The sequence below is a fragment of the Aulostomus chinensis genome, chromosome 24 (assembly GCF_037954235.1).
Source record: "Aulostomus chinensis isolate RoL2024-O1b breed Wild chromosome 24, RoL_Achi_v1.0, whole genome shotgun sequence".
Classification (NCBI taxonomy): Eukaryota; Metazoa; Chordata; class Actinopteri; order Syngnathiformes; family Aulostomidae; genus Aulostomus; species Aulostomus chinensis.
The window spans coordinates 13,920,001-13,931,968 of record NC_141343.1 but is presented as its reverse complement, the minus strand read 5'-3'; the positions used below and the strand labels follow the sequence as shown (position 1 = coordinate 13,931,968).

General features: G+C 43.9%; 1 protein-coding gene and 1 long non-coding RNA gene across 3 annotated transcripts in view; one reads left to right on the top strand and one right to left on the bottom strand.

The window, feature by feature from the left end:
- Positions 1 to 11,968, top strand: part of nhsl2 (NHS-like 2) — a 63,953-nt gene that overhangs the window by 48,633 nt on the left and 3,352 nt on the right. Inside the window, exons 5-9 of one of the 2 annotated variants that reach the window (XM_086196953.1) lie at positions 7,129 to 7,320; positions 7,700 to 8,831; positions 9,121 to 10,285; positions 10,431 to 10,740; positions 11,216 to 11,330. In XM_086196953.1, the coding sequence (XP_086053079.1) occupies positions 7,129 to 7,320; positions 7,700 to 8,831; positions 9,121 to 10,285; positions 10,431 to 10,740; positions 11,216 to 11,330 (2,914 nt within the window). Of the gene's footprint in view, positions 1 to 7,128; positions 7,321 to 7,699; positions 8,832 to 9,120; positions 10,286 to 10,430; positions 10,741 to 11,212; positions 11,331 to 11,968 lie in introns of both variants that reach the window. The other variant, XM_086196952.1, reaches the window with a different exon arrangement.
- LOC147238798 (uncharacterized) lies at positions 4,514 to 5,462 on the bottom strand. Its single transcript, XR_015111750.1, has 3 exons — positions 5,413 to 5,462; positions 4,960 to 5,035; positions 4,514 to 4,536 (listed from the first exon to the last, which is right to left on the bottom strand). It is a non-coding gene; the product is annotated as an uncharacterized LOC147238798 (long non-coding RNA).

The window sequence follows — 11,968 nt, the reverse complement described above, 5'->3', positions numbered from 1 at the left end:
TATTTAACCGGGAACAGCATACAGTCAAGGGAGGTATCAATACGGCAGGTTCTGTGGGAGAAAACAACACGAAACAACCCATTTCTGGACGGACAAAGAGACAAACTTCATGGTGTCTCTGCTTAAGTTGTGTTTTTTTTAATAGTCTTTTCATCCCAGCCCTCAGTTCAGATTGCCAGCAGCTGCCATGCCTATTGTTTGGGAGGCAGACGTTCTCTAGTCAACTAACGGAACCTTCCCAAGCGACTGTATACTGGGCCGACAACAGTCATCCGATAACATGACCTAACTGAGCGATAATGACAGCTTGACTCTTACATCATTTTCATCTGAGAACACTCTGGAGAAGACAATAGAAAAACGTCTTTGACTTTTTGGCTGAACCCAGTTCATAAACGCAAAGGTATCCTCCAGACAGATTCTGGGTCATTGAAGAATTTAAGCTTCTACTCCAGCTGCAGTCAGTACAAGTTAAGCCTGCGTAAGACCATCAGCTAGACCACATTGCCAAATGCAATTAGATCACATTAATGCACTGGCTGGCTCTGAGTGCTGGTTTTCAATCTTAGAAATATGTACACCCATGCCTTTCACACTGTTCCCTTTCCACTCTGAGAGCAGTAACATTAAATCTTAACTCCAACTCAAGTGATTCCTCTGAAGACGTTCTCGAACGAAGCTGTGTAGAAACACCGTCACGTGTTGCGCAAAGGCTCATTAAGGTAAAAGCAGAGACCCCTAAGTGTCAGTTTCGCACCGTACCTTCAGATTCCATCATCAGCTCTGATCCAATGAGGAAGCTGGCCAGGTATTTTTATATCTCTCGCTAAAGCAAGAATGATTCATCTCACCGATGACGAGGTCTAGTCTAGTCCCTAAGAAGGTGTCGACCCATTGCACCCAACCAGCATTACCTCCTACCAATCGCTGTCATTGCGCTCATTGGTCAAGTTCCTCCACAGGCAAGGAAGTGTAGGAAAAAGGACGGGCGGTCCATTGGTGCCGTATCAGCAAAAGGTGGAGACCCAACTGCATGACACCGCAGGAAAAAAGAGAGGAATACTCGTCATGCATATCCTTACCCTCCTTTACCATACGTACCGACCTACTTTCCTTCAATACCCAACCAGAACTACCTACCTTCTTACATTCCTTACTCTTCCCTTTTATTGCCAAATTGACTACAGGGGTAATGGGATGTCTTTACTTTTCCCCACCCTACCTACCATCCAAACTCACCCAACCCTACCCTCCTTCCTCATCTTACCACACCCTACCCACCCATCTACTTGCCCACCTACCTTCTTTCCTTCCTTGCCCGACCATACTTGCCTCCCGTACCCTATCCCACCTTACCGTACATACCTTCCTTTGTCCTTTCCTTACCCCACCATACCATGCATACCTACTGACTTTCTTTCCATACCCTACCTACATTCCTTTTCCTACTCTAGATTTCCTTACCTGCCCACCTTCCTCTATCTATCTATCTATCTATCCATCTATCTATCTATCTATCTTTCTATCTTTCTATCTTTCTATCTTTCTCTCTAAGTATCTGTCTATCTATCTCTCTAAGTATGTCTATCTGTCTGTCTGTCTGTCTATCTATCTATCTAAGTATCTGTATCTATCTAAGTATCTGTCTATCTATCTATCTATCTATCTATCTATCTATCTATCTCTCTAAGTATCTGTCTATCTATCTATCTAAGTATCTGTCAATCTGTCTGTCTGTCTGTCTATCTATCTATCTATCTATCTATCTATCTATCTAAGTATCTGTCTATCTATCTATCTATCAATCTATCTATCTATCTATCTAAGTATCTGTCTATCATCTTTCTATCTGTCTGTCTATCGATCTATCCATCATCTTTCTATCTGTCTGTCTATCGATCTATCCATCATCTTTCTATCTATCTATCTATCTATCTATCTATCTATCTGTCTATCCATCCATCTATCTATCTATCTGTCTGTCTATCTATCTATCTATCTATCTGTCTATCCATCCATCTATCTATCTATCTGTCTGTCTATCTATCTATCTATCTATCTGTCTATCTATCTATCTATCTATCTATCTGTCTATCTATCTGTCTGTCTATCTGTCTATCTATCTATTGATTTAAAAAGAAAGAAAACCTCTATTTGGTCTGAAACATGTTCCTCTCTGTATCCAGCTTTCCTATTAGCTCCAAAATGCCAGCAGTCATTACTTATGTGCCACTTAATGTAGACATACAATTCTTTGACACGCACACACACACACACACACACAAACACACACGCACGCACGCACACACAAACACACCATTATATACACACCAATTCCCACTCTACACGGCTTTGAGGGAGAACCCGCTGAAACATGACTTGACATTGCGGACATTTTCCTCTTATGATCACATTCGCCTATCCGCCCATCAGCTTTACTTGAGTGTGTCTTCTTCATGTGCGTGTGCTTGTGTCAGAGCTGTTAGTATGCTGCGGTCATTTTTGGCAACATCGTTCTGACACTCCTGCCTCCACTCGCCTCCACCGAGCCTCCTCCTTGTTTAGTGTGTGTGTGTGTGTGTGTGTGTGTGTGATAGCACTGGTTTTTGGCATAGCAACTGCTTCGTCACTGGGTGCCTCTCCCCTCCGTCTTGCGCATTTCCATCCATAGTTAAATCTCTTTCTCTCCTTTACCTTTCACTGTGCTCACCCCATCACCCACTTTAGGACTAGAAGAGTCAGGTAAAAGTATACTTGATTGCGGTGGTGCACTTGCTAGGAGTTACATCTGGGAGAAAGAGATACAAGGGTGGACCAGGAGTTAAAAGATGGGAGGAAAAAGGTTATTAAAAAGGAGGTAAAAGTTGAGGTTTTTGTATATTTCTTTACAACCGACCAATCAGACCGGACTCAGCAAGGGTTCAGTCCATCCTTCAAGCTGGTCCAAGCTCGTGGTTCTCAAATGAAACAGGAACAGGCCGGACCTGTGACTCTTTCTAAATATGCAACATGTTGGCGTTATTTCTAATAGTTTTGGTTAAAGGTGATAATTTAGCACCTGGAAAGACCATCTCATTAGTTGTTTGCTTTTTGAAAAATAGAAAATGAGAACATCGTCCTTATCCAGCTCGTTACTGTGACCCGATCGCTTCACCTATCTTCCACTCCATCTCTATTCTATTCTTTCTGTCTCTTCCTCTATAAACCAGCGTACAGGTAGCTTGCAGCCAGCTTTCTGTTGCCATGGCAACTCATCCGTCTTCTCTTAAAAAAAGAAGAAGAAGAGAGGAACAGAGAGACAGCAAAGAATGAGAGAAAGAAGCCTCAAACAAGGAAGGAGGGACTGATGAAACAGGTTGAGGCGTGAGAAACAAAATGTAGTGAAGCAGGACTGAAGAAAAATGAATGAAAGCTAATTAGAGGGCATTTTGTAGCGGCTCCCTCCTCCCACTCCTCTTCTCTCTCTCTCTCTCTCTCTCTCTCTCTCTCCACGCACCTGGCTACAACCATTTTCATGAATGACGGAGGTGCTGTAGGCAGTGATGTGAATTCAGAGCAGGTTGTATTTACCTTTTAAAATGTTATCTGCTACCTTCACTCTAAATTTTTGAGACCGCACATTGGCAGAAATGCTAACAAGTTCTTTCTTGCAAGTCCAAGCCAAGTCTCAAGGAACTCTTTTCCTTCCTTTTCTCTGAATTGAGTAGTAGTTATGCCAATTCCCTTAATTATGTCTTATCTATGATTTAACATTAGCCAGCAAACTGGGATACCGAACGTGGATGGATTCCAGCTGCCATTGCAAAGCCAGCATTGGTTTACACTCATTTTTAAAAGTAGTCAGTGATATAAAATCTCATCAAATCAAGATACTTTACTGAAAATCTGGAGGCAAGCTAACGTATAGCTTATGCTAACATACAGCTAAGTCAGCCGAGCTAACGTTGCCAAGTGACTTACCTTTTCAGATGTGTTTCCTGATGCCTCATCAGATTTGATGTGTTTAATCCTTTAATTTGACATCACATACCTGCTTTCCATGCTGTTTTTATAGCCTGTTGCTGTTCATGAAGGTTTCTGATGCTGCTTTATGGGTAACTTGCTAAATCACCTGATTTTCAGTGATGGCTACATTTGCCCCCATGTCTTGCGTACTGCATTATTTTGTGTTGGTATTAGAACAAATAGAGAGAGTGAAAACAGCGTGACGTGAGATTAAATATTAACATTTTTATGATCAGAAAGGCAATTCAATGTACAGCAGTGTACGGCACGTATTTGACAAAATATTTCATTAATTCTGTCATTAAAGAACAGAATTAGGCTAAGTAGCATTATAGCAACAATTAAGGGGATTAAAACTGTGACATTTCCTCTTCAAGTCACAGTCTGTAACCATGGAGTCGACTATGTCCCCTTGAAAAAACCCACTCACTGTGAAAGCAAGTGAAGCAAGGGTCATTATGATGAATGAATCATCATCTTGTCTCTGTGGTGAAGGCTGCTGATAGTTGAAATGGTGTCCATTATTTATGACTGCAGGAGAAACACAAAGAGTTGCAACATGTGAAAAGCAGCTTGGAAAAAGCTGTTGAGACAGGTAGAAGGTAATACACACATGGGTTACATTTCTGTCAAAGTCTGTAGGCTGTGGAAGTAGTCAGGAAAGAGCAGCAGGAAGCAGATGAATGAATAAGAGCCAAACAGGAAGTAATATTTAGCAAATTCAATAGATGAGTCATAACTTAATCTCTGAAGAATGGTTGTAGGTGCTTCAGAGCAAACACTTGTTTATTCATGGAAGGACCATTTAATGGCACTCAGCAGCTGAGCTACACAGACAGTTTGTTGGAAAGAGATACTGGAGGAGTGTCTGAAGTAAATAGACTTTTTGAGTGATTAAAATGCAGGAAGAAAAATGGAAAGCCGCCCTGTAAATAGCAGCAAATACTCTTTCACCTGACTGGCGACCTGTCCAGGGTGTACCCCGCCTCTCGCCCGTTGACGCTGGGATAGGCTCCAGGCCCCCGCGACCCTGAATGTAGGAATAAGCGGAAGACAATGGATGGATGCACTCTTTCACCTGATAGGCCTTGAAAATGTGTGATTACTGATTTTTTGCCAGACTGAAAATCTAGATCTTCACCCGAAAGAAAGTTGGAATAGACTAAGGATGTTGCTTAATGTACATAACGTTAAAGCGATAATTCACATGAAAAGTCTGTTTTTCTTTTCAAAGACAAAAAGCCAGCTAGCTATAGTTAGCTTAAAGCTAACGGTAACGGAGCTTCAAGCTGCCATGAAGGAGAAAGATTGTTTTTAGCCAAAATCAGTTGATAATTGAGCATACAGTTTAATAAAGAAGATGCGGATCATGCCGAACTATGTGCATAAGAGTTTATAAACGCGCACTTTTTACCGTTGTTTTATTGGTCTTGCTGTTGTTAGCCAAAAAATGCCGGTAGTTTGATTGCATAATGTATGGGTGGCTCTCTCCACATTTAGGAGTCACAAAGAAGAAGCTTAATACATCTATTAGTACTTTATGGGTTTGAGAGTCAGTAAGCATTGAGTTTTTAGTCAAATTCAAGGCATTTTGAACTTCGACATTCAGATTCCTAACTGGGCAAGCGAGAGAACATCAGTTCTGGGCTCATGCTGCAATCACATGGAATCAGGCAGTAGACAGACTTCATGGACCGCACAGGAAAAACAAACACAGGAAAGTAGTTTGTTCTGAATGTGGTCCTCACCACCACTGCATAACGAGATGTTCACTCAAATTTTTTTTACCGTAATCTTTGTGTGTGTCACAGCTTTGTTCCGAAAAATGTGAAAAACATGGATCACTTAGCTTAATGAGTTGATACTTCTGAGAATATTTCATGCCAAGAATGTTGTGTTGCATCTGTCAGCAACTAGTAGCTCACATTTGGGCTCTCTTGGATAGCTCAAAACATTTGTATTTCTGTGTTTGTCAACTCTAGATGTATAATTAATGCATGCAGCAGCAAAAAAGGGACTAAACAAGGAACAGAATGAGGGGAGGCAAAGGTGGCGTCATCCCTCGAGGAGCAAAAAAAGACAAATAGGGAGACAGACGGATGCTGAATGTGTACGGGAAACAAAAACATCGAGGCCCCCCCCCCGACTGTTTTCTACTCTATTTGTCTGCGGTTTTCCATTGATCGTCATATTTGTTTATAGTCTGCTAAAAGCAAGTTATTGAATTTGACAACACAATGCTTGATTCATGCATAAACAAAAGGCACTTGATCTGTTCCAAGACCCATCATTGTCAGTGGTTGCACAATAAATACTTTTCCTATCCTTTGACTTTGCATTTTTTGGCCCTGCTTGCATAATGCCTGTACAGTTTTTCAACGATTCAGTGGAGTTTCATTAATTTGCTGTTTTGCCTCATAGATTTTGTGTGTGCGTGTGTGTGTTGACTTGCTGACTGAAACAGAACTAGCAGGTCAATTTTGGCAGTGGATTGTGTCTGATGTGACTGTCACTGTAAGACAAAGCTGGTGGCTTAATAGATGTCTGAGTTATACAGATTTAGAAATGAAAAATGTTCATGCAACTTCGGAGGTTTGTAGGTTATGTTCTTTTGGGCTTGCCTTTGTTCTTATGACAGTCATTGCTGTGCTGAGTCTGTACATTTTGAATTAGCAACATTACAATCTGTCTTTTTTTGGCTTCCTCTCTCAGTAAAAACACATTTTATCCTGAGATTATCTGGGTTCATTTATTCAGTAAGACCAATAAATCTTAACAAAGACTAAAAGTGAAAATGTTGCACTTGAGTCTAAAAGGCACTCAGCGAGAACATAGCCGTGGCTATAAAACATGAAATTTCCTGTTTACACCAGCTGGGAGTATGAATAATCTGTCCCCAAATACAATAGCCCATGATACACTCCTCCACTAAGTTAAGTGAAAATAATTTTTGGTGTAATCATGCTGACAAACACCAACAAAACATGACCTCCTTGCTGGAGGAGATACCCTGAGAATTAAATGTTTCTCTACACATCACTGTCTCTTTCGAGTCAACATGATTTAATTTGAGCCTTCCCGTCCTCCCACTGACCCCACTGTCTACTTCTGTGTCCTCTCCAGGTGAAGGAGGAGGAGGAGGAGGAGGGAAATTCCATGGTGTTGACCTCCTCCAGCACTCCACGTCCCCATCCCCCTCTCCAGGGGACCCCTTCCTCCACCAGCCCCGCTCCCTGGAGCCCGTCACTGACACTCCTCACCAGAACCTGCCCCTGAGGAAGATACACTCTGACCTCGACACAACCTTACCTGGAGGTGTGTGTGATGGGGAATCTGTTTAGCGAAACACTGCTAAATAAGCTAAATAATTCTCATCCTCCTTTCTCATTGGTTCTTGAAAAGAAAGGAACAGGTCACCTTTCTGTTTGATAAATACTCACCCTCAGTGTCAGCCAGAACTCCTTTGCCCATGTTGGAAGCATTGTCCTGTTTGACTGCAGAAACAGTCTTTTGTGCACAAGCTGCACAGGAAGTTTGGAGTTGAGTTCCTGCCTTACAAAAAAGATTGAAAGGAGCTGCAGAGGTTTTGTTGTGTGTTTAATATTCATTATGGTTTACACGGTCAGTTTGTGTTTGAATAAATTAAGTTCTTCTCTATAACTTCTTTTCTACTTCCTCACTTCATGCTACGCAGATAACAGTTTGGAGCAGCGCGTCCCGAACCAACTTCACCTGGGAACCATGGACCATTCTGGACTGCTGTGCTCCAACACACCCTCCTCTTCTTGGAACGGACCTAAGGGCTCCACCTTTTCTCCCGGAGCATGGAATGAGCCGTACAATTACAGCATGAACAAAGGTCCAGCAGTTCCACCCAAACAGCACAGCATAATTGGTGGTACAGGTGGAGGAACCCAAGATGGGGTGATGCTAGTGAGCTCAGGGCAGTCAGCGAGCTCACATTCTAGTTCATTCACGTCTGTATCAGACACTTCTGGGAGAAGAGGGAATAAAATGCCAGGGCTCTCACTGACAGCAGCCATGATGGGGAAGCGGAGTGAAACTGAAGGAGCTGCAGCGGATGGAGGGAGAGGTGGGGGAGGAGGAGGAGGAGGAATGGGAGTTGGGGAGGTGGGGAGGGGAAGGGAGATGTCAGCACGTTCAATGGCAGCAGCAAATGCATTCAAGTTCCGGGAACGTTCCCTATCCACACCCACAGATGCTGGGTCCTTCTGTTTTTCAGAGAGTGATATATGCCCACCAGAGGGGAACTTCACATCGACAGGGAATGGGAACGTGATGGCAATAGCAGACCAACGACACCATCATAATTTTCTGGGTTTAGGTGAGAACTATGCCCTCATGTACCCTCGAGGGAGCTCTGAAGATAGTGCAAGTACCACAGACACAATCTCGGTTACAGCTTCCGACTACAGTGCCAACGCACGCTTACGTCTGCGTTCCCGCTCAATCTCACTTAAGAAATCCAAGCGCAAGCCACCACCTCCTGTGAGGAGTGTCTCTCTCATGAAGAATCTTGGCGAGGCTGAGGGTAGAATCCATCATGAAGGGGCCCTGTACCGTGATGGCCGGCCAAAGAGCTTACACATCCCCAGGGATCACTTCCCAGACTTCCAGCCTGATTTCCTCCTGCCTAGCTCATCCTGCTCCTCGAAATCCGGGGCCTCTGACGGGGAGCGAGGCCAGAGAGGCAGTGATGGGCCTCCAAGCCTGGAGGTACAGGCTCCGGAGAGGGAGGGAGAGACAGAGCTAACCTTCCCCACTCACTGGCAGCTGGGGGAGTGGAAGAACAATGACCCCTACAGGTGAAGATTCTTAGTAATCTCAGAAACAATTACCTAGGGATGGCTAAATCAGTGGCAACCAGACTTGGTTGTAGATACTTGAAGATGCCCTTGTTTGAACTCTCTTTGGATCCCGTCAAGTACAGTTAAATTGCACTTGGTTGTTCGGGGGTTATTTACTCCATCAAATTACATGTTTCTCTTCCCAGTTTTTTGTTAGGCATTCAGTCACTTTTATAGCTAAAGACTTGAAGTGAAATTGCATTCCTTCCCTTTGTTTGTCTTCATATGTCTTCTTTTCTTTCTGCAGGTCACTGTCAGGCTCCAGCACAGCAACAGGTACCACGGTGATTGAATGTATGAAAGTCAGAGGCAGCTCAGAGTCCTTGCTTGACTCACCCTCCACGTCCAGAGCCACATCGCCCTCACAGCTTTTAATGGAAACGGAGGTCAAGCCCTCCTCACCCTTCAAACCTCCAGGGCTAATGTCCCCTTCAAGTGGCTACTCCAGCCAGTCAGAAACTCCCACTCCAACTGTGCCACTCACTCAATCTGCAGGTCCTGGGACAGCTGGGACACTCGGGACATCAGGGTGTAAGATGCGGCCGAAGATTCCTGAAAGGAAATCATCACTACCGTCACCCAAGGATCCTGCCGCGAGGTCAAGGTTATCCTTTGAAATGCCCGGGAATGCCCATCTGGAGCTGTCATCAATCAAGCCAAAGCAAAAGGCCAACCGACGGCACTCAGACACCTCAACAGCAGCAAAACCGGGAAAAATCAGTCCGAGTTCTTCACAGGCATTACCTGTGGTTACACAGAATGAGTTGAAAACCATTCGGCTTCGCTCTGTCTCTCGAGGCGATCTGGAGGACTGCCCTGATGGAGCATCAGACACCATTGAAGAAGAGCAGCACTGCCGAGATCTAGGCGAGGACCCCAGCCCACCACCGACTCTTCCAAAACCCAAACCACCTGTCGCCGTGAAGCCCCCCTTGCCTAAGCGGCCCCTAAACCTCCTCCTTAAGTCTCCGTCCCCATCGTCAACTCCTCCCCTTACCCTTGACTCACCCCCTGCTTCACCTGTAGACCGACCAGTGCCCCTGGGCAACATTTATAAAGTTATGAAAAAACCCAAACCTAAGAAACCCCCACCACAAACTCCAATAAGTCCTTCGGGGCTTCCAGATTCAAACTCCACCACCACTCCACAAACCTATGATCAGGCATTCCTTCCCCATCCCCAGTCCTTCTTTGATCTCCCTCCTCTCCCAGAGCCTCAGCCTCTGCTGGAAGACCCAGTGCTGGAACCTGAATTTGACGCTGACCTACAGCTTGAACCTGAGGATGGAGGCTCACTCCCATCAGCCTCCAGTAACCAGGAGGCCACAGAACTTCAGGACAAGAGCAAGACACTTCCCTCGAGGATGACAATCTCCTGTTTGGCAGAGCTGTCAGACAAAAAGAAACCCAAGGTGGGGAACATAGCTCAGAACATACTTGTATTGATAGCGGGTGTTTCCATTTTTTGTGTAGCTTTATTTATGAGTTTCAACTTTTTTCCAGTTGCTTTGTGCATATTTATATAAATATATACTGTATATATCAACTACTTTCCAGGTTCCGCCCCCAGTCCCGAAGAAGCCGAATGTCCTGCTTCTTCCCTCCTCTGTCCACTCTTCCACCAACGGCAGCACAGACCGTCAGACACAGCAAACCGACAGCCCTGTGGGCCTTCAGTCACCCATCGGAGCTTTTCCCCCAGAAGACATTCCCTGTGCTCCTGGTGTTCCTGAAATGCTGGAGCAAGATGAGAATCACCTTGTTATAGATGAGGATAGTTCAAAAGAATCATCACTGCAGTCTTCTCTCCAGGATTCATCCCTCACGGAGCTGGAGGGGAGGATGGCCAGCACTGGGATTGGGGCAGGTATGGTTACAGAGACAATTGTTCAGACTTGAATCATGAGGTGTTTGGAAATGATCTGCTTCAGACTTGGTCAACTATGTGTCATAGGCATTTGAAGGCAAATCTTAAAACTCGTGCTTCCTCATTCACCTGTCCTTGACAGGCTGAAGCTCTGGCTCAATCACACAATTCCAACAGCTATAACTCCAGCTTCATAAGCCTTGTTTATATAAACCTTTAAGACTCTGACAAAGCTTAAGAAACAACAGAATGCTGAAAAAAAGCTGCTTAGGCTAAGGTTTTATAAATGGTAAGTTTCCAGCAGTTCTCCCTGTATTTTGGAATCGTACAGTCATTAGTTGATTTTACAAGAGGAGGTTTCTCACATTTTCAGTAAAATCAAGCCCAGATGAAGCTCTTGACCACATGAAAACAGAATTGTTGCCATACAGTTTCAGTTAAATATGACATCTGATATCTCTCTTTCTTTCAGAAGACTTAGCAGCCTGTGAGAAAACGGTACTCCACATTTCGGAGGAAACTGATGACGACTTGTTGACCAGCACACCTACAACCCACACTACCGAGGACCTGTTCACTATTATACACAGGTTTGTCCATGCGCATGTATGCAACATATTCAATTCACATTTAAGACATAAGATTGTTGGAAATGCTAAAATTTTGATATTAAATAGATCAGTAGGAAAGGGCGACTGAAACTATTCTAACATAATATTTAAGTTGAGCTGGCGTTAAAAGATCATTGTTCATTATAGGTAATTTTTGATTTGCCTTTGTTCTGTTTGTACCAGCTTTTTAACACAAAGTTTGTCGTACTTATCATAATCCAGAACATGTGATAAATGGGTGAGGTGGACGGAGCAAAAGGTTCCCTAGCAACCGAAACAGCAGTGACCAGCGGCTCCTATTTTGTCCTATTTTTTTTCTCCTCACACTGATATTGATTCAAGCATACACACATGAAAAAATCTCAAGGAAGCTAGTCTCTAAGCAACAAGTGTTCAAGATATTACCTTCCATGATGCTGAAAATAGCTTGATAGGAAAGGCTGTAGAGGGGAGAAGGAAGAGCTGGAGTCAGTGTTTTCATCTCCCACAAGAATCTGTAATTACACATTTTGGTATAAAGGGAGAGATGTCAGTCTGTGGTTGTTTTCACACCTGGTCGTTTTAGCCTGGGTAAAGAGGGCTCGTTCTTTTCTCCCTCTGCAGGGATGCCAGATCAA